The sequence below is a fragment of the Salvelinus namaycush genome, chromosome 16 (genome assembly GCF_016432855.1).
Source record: "Salvelinus namaycush isolate Seneca chromosome 16, SaNama_1.0, whole genome shotgun sequence".
In the NCBI taxonomy this organism is placed as follows: Eukaryota; Metazoa; Chordata; class Actinopteri; order Salmoniformes; family Salmonidae; genus Salvelinus; species Salvelinus namaycush.
Window position 1 is genome coordinate 3,934,397 of NC_052322.1, and position 25,201 is coordinate 3,959,597.

The 25,201-nt window shown below is 44.3% G+C and overlaps 1 protein-coding gene across 2 annotated transcripts in view; it reads left to right on the forward strand.

The window, feature by feature from the left end:
- Positions 1 to 285: 285 nt before the first annotated feature.
- prodh2 (proline dehydrogenase 2) overlaps positions 286 to 25,201 on the forward strand; it is a 29,888-nt gene continuing 4,972 nt past the window's right edge. Inside the window, exons 1-8 of one of the 2 annotated variants that reach the window (XM_039010340.1) lie at positions 286 to 387; positions 8,462 to 8,960; positions 9,508 to 9,698; positions 13,551 to 13,677; positions 14,405 to 14,476; positions 17,341 to 17,421; positions 20,372 to 20,515; positions 24,368 to 24,534. In XM_039010340.1, the coding sequence (XP_038866268.1) occupies positions 8,697 to 8,960; positions 9,508 to 9,698; positions 13,551 to 13,677; positions 14,405 to 14,476; positions 17,341 to 17,421; positions 20,372 to 20,515; positions 24,368 to 24,534 (1,046 nt within the window). In that variant the 5' untranslated portion in view covers positions 286 to 387; positions 8,462 to 8,696. Of the gene's footprint in view, positions 388 to 8,458; positions 8,961 to 9,507; positions 9,699 to 13,550; positions 13,678 to 14,404; positions 14,477 to 17,340; positions 17,422 to 20,371; positions 20,516 to 24,367; positions 24,535 to 25,201 lie in introns of both variants that reach the window. The other variant, XM_039010341.1, reaches the window with a different exon arrangement.

Genomic DNA, 25,201 nt, shown 5'->3' on the forward strand with positions numbered 1-25,201 from the left:
AAGCTCTGAAATCTTTCACTCGTCTGTCAGATGGAACTACTACAACCATTGATCTGTAAGGTATTGCCGATGATACTTTGGATCCAACGCGGGCTTGACATTACTACAACCATTGATTTGTAAGGTTTTGCCAATGACTTTGGGATCCAACATGGGCTTGACACTGATTTGAAAGGGCTTGACAATTACATTTTGGATCCAACTTGGACTTGACACCAATTATTTGTGCTCTCCGAGGTGAACCTGATGTTTACTCAAGTTAGCCACTCATTAACTAGCTAGTTACCCAATAAATGGTACAACACGTCTGTGTCCACCCCCATAGAACCTCCCTCTAGATGACATTTGTCAATCGACTGGTGACAGACCGTGTACTCTGGACATACGGTAAGGTTTCCTTTGCTTTTTCTGTCTTGGTCTTTATTAGCGATGGGCACCTATATATATCTTTTATATTGATTTGCATTTTATATAACAAAAAAACAAATTTTATAGTATATAGACATTCACATATCAAATTTCACTTCTTTAAATCAACTGTGGCAGTGCAACTAAGATAATACCTCAGACAAATGTCATTCTTACATTTTGTTTGAGTACTACTGTTATACAAAATATGCATATTTCCACTGAGTGACATGCCTAAAAGATCAAATGTTTTTTGTCAATTTAGTGTATTTTCATCCAAATATAAGTTTCAAATCATAACATTGCTGAATGACCACTTTTGTTACGTTAAAGTGTTACAACTGTCCCATATAACTTTACTATTAACCCTGCTATTGCGGTTAGTTGTAACATCAGGACTTTTTCGGATTAAGACAGAATTGTAAAAATTCCACATTTAGCACAGGTGTCTAAACTATACTAATAGTTAGCAGGCAAATAAATGTAAGTTATCTTTGTGAAATGTAGAACTCTCTACATCAAACGGTTTTAGAATAAATACAATTTTAATAAACAACTCCAAAATGTGTTACAACTGTCCCCGGTCTCCCCTACAGAAACAGTGCAGGAATGTAGGTTACACTGTTAACAATTTTAAAAAACAGTTTCTCCTTCATCTGGACATGGTGTCGTGTTGTTTACTCCACAACGATAAAATTGTATTTTTGCAGTTCAACACTCACTACTATGTACAGTATATGGACATCAGGTTTTATCTTAGCTAGACATTACTCGCCTGATGTTCAAGTGCAATCTTACTGCTCTGAATCAGCAAAATAATGCAACAAAAACCACAAACATGTCATACATTGAGTAGTACTTCTTTGTAAGTCAGCATCACTTAAATAGAGTTCATGGGAATTTGCAGCAGAGGGCTGGAGGGGAGGACGGTATAAGCAGGGAGAGAATGGAGGCACACAGAGTAGGGGAAAGTGGGGTAAGTTGATCCAAAGGGTTAGTTGAGCCACCCCTTGTTTCTAGGAAACCATACACAAAATGAATCATGAAACCAAATATTTAGGAAGAGGTCATCATTTCATGGAGTCTGCGAAGGAAGAAACCACATGGAAAAAGTGGTAAGCAACCTAGGTCCAAAAAACAGATTTCACAAAGTCCAATTCATTTGTTATAGGTTTCATGATGTTTGTATCTAAACGAAAGTAGAAGATTATTTTATACATCATTTGGGGTCTCTATAAGCTACAATATGACGCCCTAAAACAGGGGTGTCAAACTCATTCCATGGAGGGCCTAGTGTCTGAGGGGAGTTCCTGCTCCTGGAGGAGCACTGCCAGAGCCCTGCAAAATGACCTCCAGCAGGCCACAAATGTGCATGTGTCAGCATATGGTCTCACAAGGGCTCTGAGGATCTCATCTCGGTACCTAATGGTAGTCAGGCTACCTCTGGCGAGCACATGGAGGGCTGTGCGGCCCCACAAAGAAATGCCACCCCACACCATGACTGACCCACCGCCAAACCGGTCATGCTGGAGGATGTTGCAGGCAGCAGAACGTTCTCCACGGCGTCTCCAGACTCCAGACTCATGTCACGTCTGTCACATGTGCTCAGTGTGAACCTGCTTTCATCTGTGAAGAGCACAGGGCGCCAATGGCGAATTTGCCAATCTTGGTGTTCTCTGGCAAATGCCAAACGTCCTGCACGGTGTTGGGCTGTAAGCACAACCCCCACCTGTGGACGTCGGGCCCTCATACCACCCTCATGGAGTCTGTTTCTGACCGTTTGAGCAGACACATGCACATTTGTGGCCTGCTGGAGGTCATTTTGCAGGGCTCTGGCAGTGCTCCTCCTGCTCAAAGGCGGAGGTAGCGGTCCTGCTGCTGGGTTGTTGCCCTCCTACGGCCTCCTCCACGTCTCCTGATGTACTGGCCTGTCTCCTGGTAGCGCCTCCATGCTCTGGACACTACGCTGACAGACACAGCAAACCTTCTTGCCACAGCTCGCATTGATGTGCCATCCTGGATGAGCTGCACTACCTGAGCCACTTGTGTGCGTTGTAGACTCCGTCTCATGCTACCACTAGAGTGAGAGCACCGCCAGCATTCAAAAGTGACCAAAACATCAGCCAGGAAGCATAGGAACTGAGAAGTGGTCTGTGGTCACCACCTGCAGAATCACTCCTTTATTGGGGGTGTCTTGCTAATTGCCTATAATTTCCACCTTTTGTCTATTCCATTTGCACAACAGCATGTGAAATTTATTGTCAATCAGTGTTGCTTCCTAAGTGGACAGTTTGATTTCACAGAAGTGTGATTGACTTGGAGTTACATTGTGTTATTTAAGTGTTCCCTTTATTTTTTTGAGCAGTGTACAATCATTGGATAATAAAATAGAAGAGCTACCAGCACGTATATCCTACCAACGGGACATTACAAACTGTAATATCTTATGTTTCACCGAGTCGTGGCTGAACGACGACATGAATAACATACAGATGGCGGGTTTTAAGCCCTTTCGGCAGGATAGAACAAGCGGCCTCTGGTAAGATAAGGGTCTGTGGTCTATGTATTTTGTAAACAACAGCTGGTGCACAATATCTAAGGAAGTCTCAAGGTTTTGCTCACCTAAGGTCATGAAAAGCTGTAGACCACAATATCTACCTAGAGAGTTTTCATCTGTATTTTTCGTAGCTGTCTGCATACCACCACATACCGATGCTGGCACTAAGACTGCACTCAATGAGCGGTATTCCGCCATAAGCAAACAGAAAAACGCTCATCCAGAGGCAGTCTCGGGGACTTTAATGCAGGGAAACGTTTTACCTCATTTCTACCAGCATGTTAAATGTGCAACCAGAGTGGAAAAAAACTCTAGACCACCTTTACTCCACACACAGAGACTTGTACAAAGCTCTCCCTCGCCCCCCATTTGGCAAATCTGACCATAATTCTATCCTCCTGATTCCTGCTGTGAGCGGACCAAGTATTTTTTGTCTGTTGCTGTAAAGCGGAAAGGTGGAATAAACGAGTCGGGAGCAGAACATAGAACAAAGTTCTCTATGGAGGTATCTTTTCTTCTCCCACAACCAAGGATGATCTCAAAAGGATAACACACATCTTCTTTAAAGGAATAAGGAAAACAAGGTAACTTTTAACTATAACATACATCAAGAGTGTGTCACCATCTTAACCATACGTTTGTGGAGTTCATTTCTGGTGGTGGAGAGAATCAGTGTTTGCCATTCCCAAGAGGTAGTCCGTTCCTTTCGTCTCTCGTCTATCAAGTAAGTCCTCAGTTTGGAGAATCAACACATCATTTCCCCACGAGCTCCCCCTACTACTGGTTCTCCCGTATCTTATGTAGGAGGAAGAGAATAGGTGATTAGTGCCGCCAGGTGTGATTAACTGCATCTGATCCCCTGTACTCACATGCTGTCCTGGGCTACAATCAGTGGGCACAGCCTGCTCCCTGGTGGTCCTTCCACACTGTTTACAAATAAAAACTGAAGCAGGATGCACCAGTGACTCGGTAAATAAGAAAGTGGTCAGACGAAGCAAATGCTAAGTTACAGGACTGTTTTGCTAGCACAGACTGGATTATGTTCGGGATTCTTCCTATGGCATTGAGGAGTACACCACATCAGTCACTGGCTTCATCAGTAAGTGCATCGATGACGTCATCCCCACAGTGACCGTACGTACATACCCCAGCCAGAAGCCATGGATTACAGACAACATCCGCACTGAGCTAAAGGGTAGAGCTGCCGCTTTCAAGGAGCGGGACTTTAACCCAGAAGCTTATAAGAAATCCTGCTAGGCCCACCGACAAGCCATCAAACAGACAAAGCATCAATACAGGACTAAGATTGAAGCGTACTACACCAGCTCCGATGCTCGTCGGATATGGCAGGACTTGCAAACTATTACAGACTACAAAGGGAAGCAACAGCTGCGAGCTGCCCAGTGACACAAGCCTACCAGACGAGCTAAATTACTTCTATGCTCGCTTCGAGGCAAGTAACACTGAAAAATGCATGAGCGCATCAGCTGTTCCGGACGACTGTGTGATCACGCTCTCCGTAGCCGATGTGAGTAAGACCTTTAAACAGGTCAACATTCACAAGGCCGCAAGGCCAGACGGATTTCCAGGACGTGTACTCCGAGCATGCGCTGACGAGCTGGCAAGTGTCTTCACTGACATTTTCAACTTGTCCCTGACGGAGTCTGTAATACCAACATGTTTCAAGCAGACCACCATAGTCCCTGTGCCCAAGAACACTAAGGAACCTGCCTAAATGATTACCAACCCTTGCCCTCACGTCTGTAGCCATGAAGTGCTTGGAAAGACAGGTCATGGCTCACATCAACCACATTATCCCAGAAACCCTAGGCCCACTCCAATTTGAAAACTGCTCTAACAGATCCACAGATGATGCAATCTCTATTGCACTCAACACTTCCCTTTCCCACCTGGACAAAAGGAGCACCTTTGTGAGAATGCTATTCATTGACTACAGCTCAGCGTTCAACACCGTAGTGCCCTCAATGCTCATCACTAAGCTAAGGACACTGGGACTAAACACCTCCTTCTGCAACTGGATCCTGGACTTCCAGACGGGACGCCCCCAGGTGGTAAGGGTAGGTAACAACACATCCGCCTCGCTGATCCTCAACACGGGGCCCCTCAGGGGTGCGTGCTCAGTCCCCTCCTGTACTCCCTGTTCAGTCCCCTCCTGTACTCCCTGCTCAGTTCCCTCCTGTACTCCCTGTTCAGTCCCCTCCTGTACTCCCTGTTCAGTCCCCTCCTGTACTCCCTGCTCAGTCCCCTCCTGTACTCCCTGTTCAGTCCCCTCCTGTACTCCCTGCTCAGTCCCCTCCTGTACTCCCTGTTCAGTCCCCTCCTGTACTCCCTGTTCAGTCCCCTCCTGTACTCCCTGTTCAGTCCCCTCCTGTACTCCCTGTTCACCCATGACTGCATGGCCAGGTACGACTCCAACACCATCATTAAGTTTGCTGATGACACAACAGTAGTAGGCCTGATCACCAACAACGATGTGACAGCCTACAGGGAGGAGGTCAGAGACCTGGCCGTGTGGTGCGAGGACAACAACCTCTCCCTCAACGTGATCAAGACAAAGGAGATGATTGTGGACTACAGGATAAGGAGAACCGAGCACGACCCCATTCTCATCGACAAGGCTGTAGTGGAGCAGGTTGAGAGCATCAAGTTCCTTGGTGACCACATCACCAACAAACTAACATGGTCCAAACACAATAAGACAGTCGTGAAGAGGGCACGACAAAGACTATTCCCCCAGGAGACTGAAAAGATCTTCAAAAGGTTCTACAGCTGCACCATCGAGAGCATCCTGACTGGTTGCATCTCTGCCTGGTATGGCAACTGCTCGGCCTCCGACAGCAAGGTGCTACAGAGGGTAGTGCGATGGCCCAGTACATCACTGGGGCCAAGCTTCCTGCCTTTCAGGACCTCTATACAAGGCGGTGTCAGAGGAAGGCCCTCAAAATTGTCAAAGACTCCAGCCAGGAGGGCCTCCCGGGTGGCGCAGTGGTCTAGGGCCACCAGAGTCTCTGGGTTCGCGCCCAGGCTCTGTCGCAGCCGGCCGCGACCGGGAGGTCCGTGGGGCGACGCACAATTGGCATAGCGTCGTCCGGGTTAGGGAGGGTTTGGCCGGTAGGGATATCCTTGTCTCATCGCGCTCCAGCGACTCCTGTGGCGGGCCGGGCGCAGTGCGCGCTAACCAAGGGGGCCAGGTACACGGTGTTTCCTCCGACACATTGGTGCGGCTGGCTTCCGGGTTGGAGGCGCGCTGTGTTAAGAAGCAGTGCGGCTTGGTTGGGTTGTGCTTCGGAGGACGCATGGCTTTCGACCTTCGTCTCTCCCGAGCCCGTACGGGAGTTGTAGCGATGAGACAAGATAGTAATTACTAGCGATTGGATACCACGAAAATTGGGGAGAAAATAGGATAAAAAAATTAAAAAATTACATAATGAAAAAAAAAAAAAAAAAAAAAAGACTCCAGCCAGCCTAGTCATAGACTGTTCTCTCTGCTTCCGCAAGGCAAGTGGTACTGGAGCGCCAAGTCTAGGTCCAAGAGGCTTCTGCTTTTACTCCCAAGCCATAAGACTCCTGAACAGCTATTCAAAAGGCTACCCAGAACCCTCTTTTACGCTGCTGCTACTCTCTGTTTATTATCTACGCATAGTCACTTTAACTCTACCTACATGTACATATTACCTCAATTACCTCGACTAATCGGTGCCCCCGCACATTGACTCTGTACCGGTACCCCCTGTATATAGCCTCGCTATTGTTATTTTACCGCTGCTGTTTAATTAATTGTTACTTTTATTTTCAATTTTTTTCTTAACATGTATTTTTTTCTTAACCAACAATGCTTTAAGAAGTTTTAAGGGCCTGTAAGTAAGCATTTCACAGTACGGTTGTATTCTGTGCATGTGACAAATACAATTTGATTTGATTTGACAGTGTTTTCCACCACAATCAACAAAACACCAAATGATGGAATTTCTCTCTGATAGTGTTCCAGACATTTGTAGAATCTATGCCAAGGCGCATTGAAGCTGCTCTGGTGGCTCGTGGTGGTCCAAAGACACTTTATGTTGGTGTTTCCATTATTTTGGTTACCTGTATATCTCAATGTAGACATACATTTAAGATATACAATATACCACACCCCATTCCATTAATTAAACTTTTACCTACTAGCACCAACACCCACTTACCCCAAGGCAGCTCAACTTACCCTGTCCTCATACTCAACTTACCCTATATCCGGGGTAAGTTGTGCCAAGAGATCACTTTTTTTAGACAAGCTATGTTTTCAAAACTTTTATGTTTACATTCATTCTGATTATTTCCAGGGAAACACAACATCCTGAAATATATGTAGATATATATTTTTTAGAAAGAATACAATATTTCCCTTGACCTAGTATTGCTGAATGTAAAAAATGCCTCAACTTCACATTTGGAGAGAAACAGAGAGACATCCTTTGATGATCTATCAGCAGGCAATTAAGTATAATAAGTTGAGAGCCTGTGAGAAGGTCTGTGAGAGGGTTTTGTGCATGAAGGTGTCATGATACTGATGATTTGTTGCCACAGATGGTTTGTTTACGTTTCTACCGTTGTGGCTAGATGGAGTAGGGCTACCGCTCTATCTAGTGGTCGCGTCGAGGACAACAGCTGTTGACAAATGTAGCATTGTAGCTAATCCTAAAGGCGTCCTCATGCTTCCTAGCCGAAACAGTTCAGTAGAGTTTGTGCATATATTATGACGACAATTTGTGACGTTTTTGTTAGTTTTGGACTTCAGTGAGGGTTTTTTCGACTGTTCAGGTACTCATCATTTTTTTTCTGGAGGCAAGCCGAAATTCGGAGCCAAAGTCTACGCCCCTTCGTCGGTGATTGGTCAACAGTAGCGATTCTTCAATAAAGGCTTTGTTGTCATTCAACGAGAGACGACTCATTTTCATGCACATTTTTCATTGAAAAATAATGCACCAAACCCGTTTCCTTACCTTAACCTCATTCTCCTAACCTGCCATGTTTATTCACCTAACCTGCCACGTTAATTATCCTAACCTGCTATGTAAACAAACCATCTGTGGTGACAAATATTTTCTGTATCACCAGACTGGACTTCATTACTGCTTTTTACATAAAACTATTCATTATGCCTTGCTCATATCCATATCAAACATTATCGATATTGGTGCCCACCACTAATCTCTATCAGAGCAATTCATATTTGTGGCTTAGTTTACTCTCATTTGGGGAAAGTAACAGTTCACTTAATAGGCATGGATTTATAATAATGTACAATTGTCAAAGTTTTAATTTAAGTGGAAAGTAAATGTAATGCGTGTATGGAGGGATATCATTATCAGCCTCTATTGGATAAAAATTGTGAATTGCTGAACTGTATTGATGGTCAATGTTTACTTGTACTGTATTTCTCTTTCTCTCTATGTGTTTACATTTTCTCTACCCCTCATTCCTCTCTTTCAGCAGGTTCTCAGCTGAGGGTATCTTCCCTTGTTTATGTATGTGTGACCCTGTCAGACTGCTGAACAAGCGGTCAAGGCAAAGTGAGTCTACACAACTAAGCAAGCAAGGAAAGTAAACACACCACAGACACGCGCACACACACACACACACATATTAACAGGCACATTATTCACATACACACATACAAATACACACATCTACACAGACGTCGGGTCCATCCAGACGCCCTCCATCAGCGATGATGACATCTCCACTGCTTCGCCCATCATTGCATCACTTCCTGTCGCTGAGGCTGTTGGGTACTGCGGGTACCGCGGCCCCAAGGACAGGGGAGCGGTTGGCAGTGGCACCGTCACAGGGGTTTGCAGCGGACGCCCTCCACGCTGCGTTGACCTTTGAGGACCCCAGCGCCTTCAGGGTAAAGAGCTTTGGAGAGCTTCTCCGAGCATTAGGGGTGTTCCAACTCTGCTCTGTCCCAGTGCTGGTCAACAACTGTGGGAAGGTGAGATACTGGGAGGGAGGGAGGGAGAAGGGAAGAGATATACACTACATGAGCAGTATGAACCAGGGAAGGGGTGAGAGAGCGAGGAATTGAGGGAAATGAGTGAGTGGTGAATGAGTGAGTGTCACTACTTTTGACATGCGCTCACAGGGCTGTCACTACTTTTGACACCGGCTCATAGGGCTCTGGTCAAATGTTGTGCATTATATATTGAATAGAGTGCCATTTGGAACTCAATCAGTGAGTGAGTGAGTGCAGACAGTCAAATGCTTACACTGTTGCACTCGCTGTCTGTCAATGTATAAAAGTCAAGTATGTTTGCCCGTCTCGGTTTCCCCTCCCTGTCAATCAGAGCCCACTCTTTCTCTGCCTCTCATACTCCTTATTTATTTTTATATCCCCCTCTCTTTACCTCTAGCCAAAACGATCTCTTTATTTGTACCTGACTCACTCACTCGCTCTCCCTTTTCCTATAATTTTGACTCACTCATTCTCCCCTTCTTTCTTTCTTTCTTTTTTTCTTTCTGTCTCTTCCTCCCACTCTCAGCTCATGTCTGTAGCGCGGACTCTGCTCGGGAAAAGGGGGTTTGCCCTGCTCATGCGGCCCTCTGTATATGCTCAGTTTGTGGCCGGGGAGAGTGAGGGCGAGATCACCCATTCCATGGAGAAGATGAGCACCCTGGGACTCCGCCCCATGCTGGCTGTGCCCATTGAAGAGGACCTGGGAGAGAGCACTGGGTTAGACAACATATTTCTATGTTAAACCCCTTTCCACACTAGCGTGCTAAACTGTACTGCACTTCTGGGCTTGGATAGTTTAACTATAGTGGATCAAATCAAATTGTATTAGTCACAAGCGCAGAATACAACAGGTGAAATGCTTACTTACAATCCCCTAACCAACAATGCAGTTAAAAAAATATGAATAAGAAATAAAGTTTACAAGTAGATAAAGAGCAGCAGTAAAATAACAATAGCGAGACTATATGCAGGGGGTATCGGTACAGAGTCAATGTGCGCGGTCACCGGTTAGTCGAGGTAATTGTAGGTAGAGTTAGTAAAGTGACTATGCATAGATAATAACATTTGATTAGATGTTCAGGAGTCTTATGGCTTGGGGGTAGAAGCTGTATAGAAGCCTGTATAGAAGCCTCTTGGACCTAGACTTGGCGCTCCGGTACCGCTTGCCGTGCGGAAGCAGAGAGAACAGTCTATGACTAGGGTGGCTGGAGTCTTTGATAATTTTTAGGGCCTTCCTCTGACACAGCCTGGTATAGAGGTCCTGGATGGCAGGAAGCTTGGCCCCAGTGATGTACTGGGCCGTAAGCACTACCCCCTGTAGTGCCTTGCGGTCAGAGGTTGAGCAGTTGCCGTACCAGGCAGTGATGCAACCAGTCAGGATGCTCTCGATGGTGCAGCTGTAGAATCGTTTGAGGATCTGAGGACCCATGCCAAATCTTTTCAGTCTCCTGAGGGGGAATAGATTTTGTCGTGCCCTCTTCACGATTATCTTGGTGTGCTAGGACCATGTTAGTTTGTTGGTGATGTGGACACCAAGGAACTTGAAGCTCTCAACCTGCTCCACTACAGCCTAGTCGATGAGAATGGAGGCGTGCTCGGTCCTTCATTTTCTGTAGTCCACAATCATCTCCTTTGTCTTGATCACGTTGAGGGAGAGGTTGTTGTCCTGGCACCACACGGCCAAGTCTCTGACCTCCTCCCTGTAGGCTGTCTCATCATTGTCGGTGATCAGGCCTACCACAGTTGTGTCATCAAACTTAATGATGGTGTTGGAGTCGTGCCTGGCCATGCAGTCATGAGTGAACAGGGAGTACAGCAGGGGACTGAGCACGCACCCCTTAGGGGTGTTGAGGATCAGTGTGTTTTGGATGTGTTGTTACCTACCCTTACCACCTTGGGGCGGCCCGTCAGGAAGTCCAAGATCCAGTTACAGAGGGAGGGGTTTAGTCCCAGGGTCCTTAGCTTATTGATGAGCTTTGAGGGCACTATGGTGTTGAACGCTGAGCTGTAGTCAATGAATAGCATTCTCACATAGGTGTTCCTTTTGTCCAGGTGAGAAAGGGCAGTGTTAAGTGTAATAGAGATGGCATCATCTGTGGATCTGTTTGGGCGGTATGCAAATTGGAGTGGGTCTATGGTTTCTAGGATAATGGTGTTGATGTGAGCCATGACCTGCCTTTCAAAGCACTTCATGGTTACAGACGTGAGTGCTATGGGTCGGTAGTCATTTAGGCAGGTTACCTTAGTGTTCTTGGGCACAGGGACTATGGTGGTCTGCTTAAAACATGTTGGTATTACAGACTCGGACAGGGAGAGGTTGAAAATGTGAGTGAAGACAGTTGCCAGTTCGTCAGCGCATGCTCACAGTATACGTCCTGGTAATCCGTCTGGCCCTGCGGCCTTGTGAATGTTGACCTGTCTAAAGGTCTTACTCACTTCAGCTGCGGAAGAGCGTGATCACACAGTCGTCCGGAACAGCTGGTGCTTTCATACATGTTTCAGTGTTATTTGCCTCGAAGTGAGCATAGAAGTTATTTAGCTCATCTGGTAGACTCGTGTCACTGGGCAGCTCGCGGCTGTGCTTCCCTTTGTAGTCTGTAATAGTTTGCAAGCCCTGCCACATCTGACGAGTGTCGGAGCCGGTGTAGTACGAATCCATCTTAGTCATGTATTGATGCTTTGCCTGTTTGATGGTACGGCGGAGGGCATAGCGGGATTACTTATAAACTTCCGGGGTAGGGTCCCGCTCCTTGAAAGCGGCAGCTCTTGCCTTTAGCTCAGTGCAGATGTTGTCTGTAATCCATGGCTTCTGGGTGGGGTATGTAAGTACAGTCACTGTGGGGACGACGTCATCGATGCACTTATTGATGAAGCCAATGACTGATGTGGTGTACTCCTCAATGCCATAGGAAGAATCCCGGAACATATTCCAGTCTGTGCTAGCAAAACAGTCCTGTAGCTTAGCATCTTCTTCATCTGACCACTTTTTTATTGACTGAGTCACTGATGCTTCCTGCTTGAATTTTTTCTTATAAGCAGGAATCAGGAGGATAGAATTATGATCAGATTTGCCAAATGGAGGGTGGAGGAGAGCTTTGAACACGTCTCTGTGTGTGGAGTAAAGTTGGCGGAATAACAGCTCATTGAGTGCGGTCTTAGTGCCAGCATCGGTCTGTGGTGGTATGTAGACAGCTACGAAAAATACAGATGAAAACTCTATAGGTATACAGTGTGGTCTACAGCTTATCATGAGATTTATTTAAAAAATATATATTTAACCTTTATTTAACTAGGCAAGTCAGTTAAGAACACATTTTTATTTACAATGACGGCCTAGGAACAGATGCTCTACCTCAGGTGAGCAAAACCTCGAGATTTCCTTAGATATTGTGCATCAGCTGTTGTTTACATTGTCTTACCAGAGGCCGTTGTTCTATCTTGCCGATACAGCGTATAACCAGCCAGCTGTATGTTGATAATGTCGTCGTTCAGCCACGACTCCGTGAAGCATAAGATATTAAAGTTGTTAATGTCCCGTTGGTAGTTTAATCTTCCTTGTCGGTCGTCGATTTTATTTTCCAATGATTGCACGTTAGCTAGAAGAATGGAAGGTTTATTCGATCGCCTACGAATTCTCAGAAGGCAGCCTGACCTTCGTCCTCTTTTTCTCCGTTGTCTCTTCACGCAAATGACGGGGATTTGGGCCTGTTCCCGGGAAAGTAGTATGTCGTTCACGTTGGGCTCGTCGGAAAAAAGCTTCTGCCAGTTCGTGGTAAGTTATCTCTGGTCTGGACATCAGAAGTTATTTTTGGTCATAAGAGATGGTAGCAGCAACATTATGTACAAAATAAGTTAAAGATATGTAACCAGGCTCAGTTCAGTTTTGCTCAGTGGTGTGAAAAAGGTTTTACGCTGACAATGCTCGGCTACCATACGTAGTGCAATTACATGGGTTTCATGCAGCACTTTACATAAATTGATGATAAAGATCTATTTCACTTTTTTCAATGTTTGTTTTCATTCAGAAATATTGAAGGGCCTCCCGAGTAGCGCAGCGGTCTAAGGCACTGCATCGCAGTGTTTGAGGCATCACTACAGACCTGGGTTTGATCCCGGGCTGTGTCGCAGCCGGCCACGACCGGGAGACCCATGAGGTGGCGCACAATTGGCATCGTCCGTATTAGGGGAGGGTTTGGCTGGCCAGGATGTCCTTGTCCCATCGCGCTCTAGCGACTCCTTGTGGCAGGCTGGACGCATGCACGCTGACACGGTCGCCAGTTGTACAGTGTTTCCACCGACACATTCGTGCGGTTGGCTTCCGGATTAAGCGAGCAGTGTGTCAAGAAGCAGTGCGGCTTGGGAGGGTCGTGTTTCGGAGGACGCATGGCTCTCGACCTTCACCTCTCCCGAGTCCGTACGGGAGTTGCAGCGTTGAGACAAGACTGTAACTACCAATTGGATATAACGAAATTGGGGAGAAAAGGGGCAAAACAAAATTATATTAATAATAAAACCATATGGAATAACTTTCAGTCTGAATGGATGTGGTCAAATATCAATTGTCAACAGGGAGCGACGGTACAACGACAACCTGGCGTCCATGTTGGAATGTGTCGACATGTCCCATAGCAATGCATGGAGCAAAGATCCCATGATGCAGCTGAAGATCACTGCCTTGCTCAGTCCAGAGCTGTGTGTAAGTGTATGACCTACTTGACTAAAACCCTTTTACTCTGCGAGGAGCATAGTTCATGTAAGTGATTGCCTTTCTATTGAAACAAACTTTCTCCATTGTGTGTAATCATGGTATTAATTAGACCTTTGAAGACTAAATTATTTTAATTGTACTGTCCTGCAGGGTTGCGGCCAATTCCATTTCAATAGAGTGAATTCAGGAGGTAACGTAAAATTCCAATTCCACATTTTAATCATCGAAAATCCTTGAGGAGAATTGGAATTTCAGTTTGCATCCTGAATTTACTGAATTTTTAATGGAATATACCCCATATACCCCAACCCTGCTGTCTTCCTGTCCTTATGAAATATATATTATAAGCAATAAACACTACATTCCTGTGTATCCTGAGTGCCAGTCTGTTTGTGCTGTCATACCAACTTCTTGTGACTCATTGTCATGACACACAATGTTTACCTTGACAAGGACTGAAATTGTAAGCGCACAAACAGGTCTGTGACCACTCTAGCTCTTGTGTATAACTATCTCTCTATTATTTATTAACAATATCTTCCAATAAAGGGCCGGTTACGTGGACACTGATCTAGGATCAGGTCCTCCCTGTCCATAATAATGTAATTCAATATGATCTAAGAGGCAAAACCGATCCTGAATCAGCAATCCGACTCTGAGGCACTTGATAAATGCGGGCCCAGATCTCTGTTGACACACTTCCCTTTGTACTTAGGTGAAGCTAACAACCCTGCTCTCAGAACAACAGTATGACCTAGACCTCCTAGTCAGAGCCATGGACGGAGAGGTGGGTGAGCCATTTTGTGAGATGTTCAGATGCCTCTCTATTTATAAGTCTAGAGCAGTGGTTCCCAAACTTTTCATAGTCCTGTACCCCTTCAAACACCAGGGTCAGCGCACTCTCAAATGTTGTTTTTTGCCATCATTGTAAGCCTGCCACACACACACTATGCAATACATTTATTAAACATAAGAATAAGTGTGAGTTTTTGTCACAACCCGGCTCGCGGGAAGTGACAAAGAGCTCTTTTAGGACCAGGGCACAAATAATAATATAATAATAATCAACAATTTTGCTCTTTATTTAACCATCTTACATACAAAACCTAATTTGGTGAATAACTCACCACAGGTTAATGAGAAGGGTGTGTTTGAAAGGATGCACATAACTATGCAATGTTGGGTTGTATTGGAGAGAGTCTCAGTCTTCAATCATTTTCCTCACACAGTCTTGTGCCTGTATTTAGTTTTCATGCTAGTGAGGGCCGAGAATCCACTCTCACATAAGTACAGTGGCTTGCGAAAGTATTCACCCCCCTTGGCATTTTTCCTATTTTGTTGCCTTACAACCTGGAATTAAAATGTATTTTGGGGGGGGTTGTATCATTTGATTTACACAACATGCCAACCACTTTGAAGAAGCAAAATATTTTTTCTTGTGAAACAAACAAGAAATAAGACAAAAAAACAGAAAACTTTAGCTTTTATAACTATTCACCCCCTTAAGGTCAATACTTTGTAGAGCCACTTTTGCAGCAATTACAGCTGGAAGTCTCTTGGGGTATGTCTCTATCAGCTTGGCACTCCTAGCCACTGGGATTTTTGCCCATTCTTCAAGGCAAAACTGCTCCAGCTCCTTCAAGTTGGATGGGTTCCGCTGGTGTACAGCAATCTTTAAGTAATACCACAGATTCTCAAGGTAGGATACTCTGAGTGCAGCCCGATCCAGAAATCTGGTAGTGGCTTCTGATTAGATTTTCACAGAACCGCTTGTTGCAATTTCGATAAGGCTCTCTTGTTCAGTGGACTGGAGGCAGGGCATGAAAGGGATAACGAATCCAGTTGTTTGTGTCATCCATTTCGGGAAAGTACCTGCGTAATTGCGCACCCAACTCACTCAGGTGCTTCGCTATATCACATTTGACATTGTCCGTAAGCTTGAGTTCATTTGCACACAAAAAATCATACAAAGATGGAAAGACCTGTGTGTTGTCCTTGTTAATGCAGACAGAGAAGAGCTCCAACTTCTTAATCATAGCCTCAATTTTGTCCCGCACATTGAATATAGTTGCGGAGAGTCCCTGTAATCCTAGAATCAGATCATTCAGGCGAGAAAAAACATCACCCAGATAGGCTAGTCGTGTTAGAAGCTCGTCATCATGCAAGCGGTCAGACAAGTGAAAATTTTGGTCAGTAAAGAAAACTTTAAGCTTGTCTCTCAATTTAAAAAATGTGTCAATGCTTTGCCCCTTGATAACCAGCGCACTTCTGTATGTTGTAAAAGCGTTACATGGTCACTGCCCATATAATTGCATAGTGCAGAAAATGCATGAGAGTTAAGGGGCCTTGTTTTAAAAAAGTTAACCATTTTCACTGTAGTGTCCAAAACGTCTTTCAAGCTGTCAGGCATTCCCTTGGCAGTAAGAGCCTCTCTGTGGATGCTGCAGTGTACCCAAGTGGCATCGGGAGCAACTGCTTGCACGCGTTACCACTCCACTATGTCTCCCTGTCATGGCTTTTGCGCCATCAGTACAGATACCAACACATCTTGATCACCAAAGTCCATTTGATGTCACAAAACTGTCCAGTACTTTAAAAATATCCTCTCCTGTTGTCCTGGTTTCCAGTGGTTTGCAGAAGAGGATGTCTTCCTTAATTGACCCCCCATAAACGTAACGGATATATATACCAGGAGCTGTGCCAGGCCTGCCACGTCTGTTGACTCATCCAGCTGTAACGCATATAATTCACTGGCTTGTATGCGAAGCAGTAATTGTTTCAATACATCTCCAGCCATGTCACTGATGCGTCGTGAAACTGTGTTGTTTGATGAAGGCATTGTCTGTATAGTTTTTTGGGCCTTTTCCCCAGCATCAAAAGTCGTCTTAATTATCACTCCAAACACTCCTGTGGCTTATTGACCTAGCCACTCAGGTAGCTCACCAAATAAGACACTTCTAGCCCCTTCTTATTAATGGTATCTGTTGCTTTTATACATGTGCTACTACTCAAAAGTCATCTTAATTCTCACTCCTAACACTCCTGTGGCTTATTTTTCAAATTGGCATGTTTTGTTTCTAAATGTCTGCGCAAGAGTGAAGGTTTCATTGAGTTGTGAGATAGTACTTTTGCAAATTTAACACACTGTGGCTGAGGAAAGGTACTACTCCCAGTACAAGTGAACCCCAAATGAATGTAGTTCTCATCATATTTGTGCCTCTTCGATGGTCCAACGTCCCTGTCTGTTATTCGGTGCTTTCCCGGGTACAGGGGCAGTAGCTCTTCGGCTACAACAGATTCATAACTGTCAGTGTTCATGCTAGTTGGGCTAACAACAAATGTAGAATTACTGATGCTAGCATTGGATGTGCTTATGGAAGCAGAACAACTTGTGTCGTCGACAGGTGCAGGTGTAGTACTGCTGGTAGTAGCAGTACTACCAGTGGAGCTGGTATGTGTCTCTATGGACGTGGGCCTTACTAAATGGACTGTTTGAAAATATGAAAAAAAGTAGATTTATAAATGTATTTTTATGATGTGTATCACATTTTTATTTGGCGTACCCCCGACTGCATTGTGTGTATCCCCCTAGTTTGGGAATACCTAGTCTAGAGTGATGACTGATCCACTGTCTGGTCCTGTTTCTCACAGCCAATCAGCTTCCCCGGTTTACAGGAGAGCGAGAACACACATTTCCTGTGCGGCCTTCAGAGGCTCAACAAAGTGGGCGAGGTATGGAGAGAAAACATTTTATTTTCATAAATTCTGAAATATTGGCACCTGTTATTTGCTTATGCAAATATAGCAGCCTCCACTGGTATTGTCCACATACATTTATTTATACAATTTATACTTAGATGGCCCATGTGTCCTGTCGTGTATCTTCTTTTCCACATTAAATTATATTTCTTGCTTCAATGCTCCATGTGCCCCGTAATATATCTTGTTTTCCACATGCAATGATATTCCTGTCATGAAGTTAGATGTAAAAGAGTCGGTAAAACTTTACCTGAAATAGCCCTTGTACCTACAGATACAGTTGAAGTCGGAAGCTTAACATACACTTAGGTTGGAGTCATTAAAACTCGTTTTTCAACCACTCCACAAATTACTTGTTGACAAACTATAGTTTTGGAAAGTCATTTAGGACATCTACTTTGTGCATGACAAAAGTCATTTTTCCAACAATCGTTTGCAGACAGATTATTTCACTTAGAATTCACTGTATCACAATTCCAGTGGGTCAGAAGTGTACATACACTAAGTTGACTGTGCCTTTAAACAGCTTGGGAAATTCCATAAAATGATGTCATGGCTTTATAAGCTTCTGATAGGCTTATTGACATAATTTGAGTCAATTGGAAGTGTACCTGTGTATGTATGTAACGGCTTTCTTCCTGGGATGAAGGAGAGGACCAAAATGCAGCGCAGTTAGTGTTCAACATGTTTAATTTAACGAACTGTGAACACTTACAACAATACAAAACAACAAACGTGAAAACCGAGACAGTCCTATCTGGTGCAGAACACAAACACAGAGACAGGAAACAACCACCCACAATCCCCAACACAAAACAAGCCACCTATATATGATTCTCAATCAGGGACAACGATTGACAGCTGCCTCTGATTGAGAACCATATTAGGCTGGACACAGAAACAGACAAACTAGACACACAACATAGAATTCCCACCCAGCTCACGTCCTGACCAACACTAAACAAGCAAAACACATAAGAACACTGGTCAGGACGTTACAATGTATTTCAACGCCTACCTTCAAACTCAGTGCCTCTTTGCTTGACATCATGGAAAAATCAAAAGAAATCAGCCAAGACCTCAGAAAAAAAATTGTAGACCTCCACAAGTCTGGTTCATCCTTGGGAGCAATTTCCAAACGCCTGAAGGTACCACGTTCATCTGTACAAACAATAGTACGCAAGTATAAACACCATTGGACCACAAAGCCGTCATACTGCTCAGGAAGGAGACGCGTTCTGTCTCCTAGAGATGAATGTACTTTGATGTGAAAAGTGCAAATCAATCCCAGAACAACAGCAAAGGACCTTGTGAAGATGCTGGAGGAAACAGGTACAAAAGTCTCTATATCCACAGTAAAACGAGTCCTATATCGACATAACCTGAAAGACTGCTCAGCAAGGAAGAAGCCACTGCTCCAAAACCGCCATAAAAAAAGTCAGTCTACGGTTTGCAACTGCACACAGGGACAAAGATCGTACTTTTTGGAGAAATGTCTTCTGGTCTGATGAAACAGAAATATAACTGTTTGGCCATAGTGACCATTGCCATGTTTGCAGGAAAAAAGGGGATGCTTGCAAGCCGAAGAACACCATCCCAAAGTGAAGCAAAGGGGTGGCAGCATTGTGTTGTGGGGGTGCTTTGCTGCAGGAGGGACTGGTGCACTTCACATCATGAGAAGGAAAATTATTTGGATATATTGAAGCAACATTTCAAGACATCAGTCAGGAAGTTAAAGCTTGGTCGCAAATGGGTCTTCCAAATGGACAATGACCCCAAGCATACTTCCAAAGTTGTGGCAAAATGGCCTAAGGACAACAAAGTCAAGGTATTGGAGTGGCCATCACAAAGCCCTGACCTCAATTCCATAGAAAATGTGTGGGCAGAACTGAAAAAGCGTGTGCGAGCAAGGAGGCCTACAAACACCCAACTTGTTGTGGGAAGCTTATGGAAGGCTACCCAAAACGTTTGACCCAAGGTAAACAATTTAAAGGCAATGCTACCAAATACTAATTGAGTGTATGTAAACTTCTGACCCACTGGGAATGTGATGAAAGAAATCAAAGCTGAAATAAATCCTTCTCTCCACTATTATTCTGACATTTCACATTCTTAAAATAGAGTGGTGATCCTAACTGACCTAAGACAGGGAATTTTTACTAGGATTAAATGACAGGAATTGTGAAAAACTGAGATTAAATGTATTTGGCTAAGGTCTATGTAAACTTCCGACTTCAACTGTAACTGCCAAAAAAAAAAACACTTGAGTAGATGGGGCCACTGAATGTTTGATAAGCATGAAAATAATGTAAACCATATGCCATGGCCCTCTCAGTTATCAGATCTCAACCCAATTTGAACACTTATTCTGGAGCGGAGCCTTAGACAGTGTTTTCCACCACCATCAACAAAACACCAAATTATAGAATTTCTCATGGAAGAATGGTGTCGCATCCAATAGAGTTCCAGACACTTGTAGAATCTAATACACGTTGCATTGAAGCTTCTCTGGCTCATGGTGGCACAACACCCTATTAAGACACTTTATGTTGGTGTTTCCTTTATTTGGGCAGTTACATGTATGTAACTACTCATTAATAGCTGTAGTTACAACATTGTATTCACATGTACTAACATACTATCTGCTTTGTAATTACATGGTCATGGTCTCCAACCCTGTTCCTGGAGAGCTACCGTCCTGTAGGTTTTCACTCCAACCCTAATCTAGCATACCTGATTATAATAATTAGCTGGTTGAACAACTGAATCAGGTTAATTACAACTGAGGTTGGATTGAAAACCTACAGGACGGTAGCTCTCCAGGAACAGGGTTGGAAAGCCCTGGCCTACACACTATAGACATAAGAATGACTTTAGGTAAAGTGTAACCAAAGTGCCATTACTGTATGTGTTTCATTCTCAGACCAGTGCCAACAAAGTACGAGTTCTGGTCGACGCAGAGTATACATACATGAACCCCGCCCTCTCGCTCGTCACCATGGCCATGATGAAGAAGTTCAACCAAGATGGCGCCTGGATCTGGAACACCTACCAGTGTTACCTTAAGGTAGTCTAGTTTTCAGCTCCATTTTGATTCCTATTCGTCTGTCTGTCTGTCTGTCTGTCTGTCTGTCTGTCTGTCTGTCTGTCTGTCTGTCTGTCTGTCTGTCTGTCTGTCTGTCTGTCTGTCTGTCTGTCTGTCTGTCTGTCTGTCTGTCTGTCTGTCTGTCTGTCTGTCTGTCTGTCTGTCTCTCCCCCCCCCCTCCCCCACAATGAATGGTTGTGTAAAAAAAATAGCGCAGACAAATTCATCAGAAATATCTATTCATTGTCTCAACCGTTGTCAAATGTGTTTTACATCAGTTCTAGAACTTACAGTGCATTCGGAAAGTATTCAGACCCCTTCACTTTTTCCACATTTTGTTCGAATACAGCCTTATTCTAAAATGAAGGAAGTAGAATTTGAATCTACACACAATACCCCGTAATGACAAAGCAAACAGGTTTTTTGACATTTTTGCAAAAGTATTAAAAATAAAATACATAAATACCTTATTTACATACGTTTTCAGACCCTTTGCTATGAGACTCAAAATTGAGCACAGCTGCATCCTGTTTCCATTGATCATCCTTGAGATGTTTCTACAACTTAATTGGAGTCCACCTGTGGTAAATTCAATTGATTGGACATGATTTGGAAAGGCACACACCTGTCTATATAAGGTCCAACAGTTGGCAGTGCATGTCAGAGCAAAAACCAAGCCATGAGATCAAAGGAATTGTCCGTAGAGCTCCAAGACAGGATTGTGTCGAGGCACCGGTCTAGGGAAGGGTACCAAAACATTTCTGCAGCATTGAAGGTCCCCAAGAACACAGTGGCCTCCATCATTCTTAAATGGAAGAAGCTTTGTAACCACCAAGACTCTTCCTAGAGCTGGCCGTACGGCCAAACTGAGCAATCGGGGAGAAAGGCCTTGGTCGGGGAGGTGACCAAGAACCCGATGGTCACTCTGACAAAGCTCCAGAGTTCCTCTGTTGAAGAACCTTACAGAAGGACAACCATCTTTGCAGCACTCCACCAATCAGGCTTTTATGGTAGAGTGGATAGAAGGAAGCCACTCCTCAGTAAAAGGCACATGACAGCCCACTTGGAGTTTGCCAAAATGCATCTAAAGGATTCTCAGACCATGAGAAACAAGATTCTCTGGTCTGATGAAACCAAGATTTAACTCTTTGACCTGAATGTCAAGCATCAACTCTGGAGGAAACCAGGCACCGCTCATCACCTGGCCAATACCATCCCTACGGTGAAGCATGGTGGTGGCAGCATCACGCTGTGGGGATTTTTTTCAGCGGCAGGGACTGGGAGACTAGTCAGGATGGAGGGAAAGATGAATGGAGCAAAGTACAGAGAGATCCTTGATGAAAACCTGCTCCAGAGTGCCCAGGAGGTCGGACTGGGCTGAAGGTTCACATTCCAACAGGACAATGACCCTATGGACACAGCCAAGACAACGCAGGAGTGGCTTTGGGACAAGTCTCTGAATGTCCTTGAGGGGCCCAGCCAGAGCCCGGACTTGAACCCAATTGAACATCTCTGGAGAGACCTGAAAATAGCTGTGCAGCGACACTCCCCTCCAACCTGACAGAGCTTGAGAGGATCTGCAGAGAAGAATGGGAGAAACTCCCCAAATATAGTTGTGCCAAGCTTGTAGTGTCATACCCAAAAAGACTCGATGCTGTAATCACTGCCAAAGGTTCTTCAACAAAGTACTGAGTAAAGTGTCTGAATACTTATCCACATGTTCTTTTTTTGGGGTGGGGGGGTTCTTAAAACCTGCTTTTGTTTTTTCATTATGGTGTATTGTGTGTAGATTGATGAGGATTTAAAAAAAAAAATTGGGAATAAAACTAACGTAACAAAACGTGGAAAAGTGTCTGAATACTTTCCGAATGCTCTGTTGACAGTTGAAGTCGGAAGTTTACATACACCTTAGCCAAATACATTTAAACTCCGTTTTTCACAATTCCTGACATTTAATCCCTGTAAAAATTCCCTTTCTTAGGTGAGTTTGGATCACCACTTTATTTTAAGAATGTGAAATGTCAGAATAATAGTACAGAGAATGAATTATATCAGCTTTTATTTCTTTCATCACATTCCCAGTGGGTAAGAAGTTTACATACACTCAATTAGTATTTGGTAGCATTGCCTTTAAATTGTTTAACTTGGGTCAAACATTTCCACAAGCTTCCCACAATAAGTTGGGTGAATTCTGGCCCATTCCTCCTGACAGAGCTGGTGTAACTGACTCAGGTTTGTAGGCCTCCTTGCTCGCACACGCTTTTTCAGTTCTGCCCACAAATGTTCTATGGGACTCCAATACCTTGACTTTGTTGTCTTTAAGCCATTTTGCCACAACTTTAGAAGTATGCTTGGGGGTCATTGTCCATTTGGAAGACCCATTTGCGACCAAGCGTTAACTTCCTGACTGATGGCTTGAGATGTTGCTTCAAAATATCCACATAATTTTCCATCCACATAATTTTCCATCCTCATGATGCCATCTATTTTGTGAAGTGCACCAGTCCCTCCTGCAGCAAAGCACCCCACAACATGATGCTGCCACCCCCGTGCTTCACGGTTGGGATGGTGTTCTTCGGCTTGCAAGCATCCCCCTTTTCCTCCAAAGATGACGATGGTCATTATGGCCAAACAGTTCTATTTTTGTTTCATCAGACCAGAGGACATTTCTCCCAAAAGTACGGTCTTTGTCCCCATGTGCAGTTGCAAACCGTAGTCTGGCTTTTTTATGGCGGTTTTGGAGCAGTGGCTTCTTCCTTGCTGAGCGGTCTTTCAGGTTATGTCGATATAGGACTCATTTTACAGTGGATATAGATATGTTTGTACCTGTTTCCTCCAGCATCTTCACAAGGTCATGTGCTGTTGTTCTGGGATTGATTTGCACTTTTCACACCAAAGTACGTTCATCTCTAGGAGACAGAACGCGTCTCCTTCCTGAGCGGTATGACGGCTGCGTGGTCCCATGGTGTTTATACTTGCGTACTGTTGTTTGTACAGATGAACGCGGTACCTTCAGGCGTTTGGAAATTGCTCCCAAGGATGAACCAGGCTTGTTGAGGTCTACAATTGTTGGATTTGGATTTCTTTTGATTTTCCCATGAGGCACTGAGTTTGACAGTAGGCCTTGAAATACATCCACAGGTACACCTCCAATTGACTCAAATGGTGTCAATTAGCCTATTAGAAGCTTCTGAAGCCATGACATAATTTTCTGGAATTTTCCAAGCTGTTTAAAGGCACAGTCAACTTAGTGTATGTAAACTTCTGACCCACTGGAATTGTGATACAGTGAATTATAAGTGAAATTTTCTGTCTGTAAACAATTGTTGTACAAAAGACTTGTGTCATGGACACAGTAGATGTCCTAACCGACTTGCCAAAACTATAGTTTGTTAACAAGAAATTTGTGGAGTGGTTGAAAAACGATTTTTAATGACTCCAACCTAAGTGTATGTAAACTTCCGACCTCAACTGTATGTACAGGGCCCTATTTCCTGGTGACTCCCAAGTGTGAAATGTAGTTTTTATGACCCTTGATGAGGACAAGCCCTCTTACAGTGTCCTTATATTTCTATAGATTGTAAATGAATGAAGCAGCAAATTAATTGCAAAATCAGGAGTAACGTAGGAGCTTAATGAGAAACCTAGTCATAGCCCACTACTCAGCAATTTCACAACAGTTTTACTCACGTTTTACCATATGTTTTTCCTATAAAATGTAATTGTGCTTAATACAATACCTGCTAATTTGTCCTCTCTCTTCCTCTCACCCCCCCCCCCTCTCTCTCTCTGTTTCGCCCTTCATTACTTTCTCTCTGTTTCTCCCCCCTCCAGGAATCGCGGTCTCTCCTGCTCGAGGACGTCCGCCTGTCCATCAGCGAGTCCTTCTGTCTGGGTGTGAAGCTTGTGAGAGGGGCGTACATGGACAAAGAAAGGAAACTGGCCAATAGTGAGGGGTGGTCAGAACCTGTTCACGAATCCTGGGAGCACACCAATGACAGGTAACGCTCTTGTGCATGTCGGTTTTTGGGGTGACGAAATATGTTATATTACGGAGTGGTGCACCAAGCACCACTCTCCCGACGTTCAAATAACCAATATCCAAATAATCAATTATTTCTCCTCAAATCTGCACCTGTGTACACTCCTCCCCATGCATTAAACCATTGGATTGGTGCGGTGCTTAATTTGTAAATCGGGAGGTCCCGGAACACGTAGTGAGCGCGAGAGTGGTGGGGGGGGGGGGTATCTGGAGGGCTCTGAGGTTCCGGGACCACATTGAGAAAAAAAGTGTCAAACACAATGTCGCAGCGTAGCAGACAGAGAAAACATCCAAGTAGCTGTCTATTGTGGTGAAACGGACAGGTGCTGATTAATTCAAAGCATTTTAGATGTCACTGCAGTATGCCCACGTACTTGCGCATAGCTGCGGGGCTTAGACATGTCCAAATTTCTTATATCCTAATTTAAGATATCAACATCGAGCAACATTTTTAGACGACACTGCAGAACACACGCCACACACATACTAAGCTGTGGGGCTTACAAGACCCCAATTTCATATAATTTTCAAGACATCAATGTAGCAGTAGAACAAATATCACAATATCAGGTTATAACTTCAAATAAAATATATCAATGTAGGCTGCAGCAGAACACACATATGCG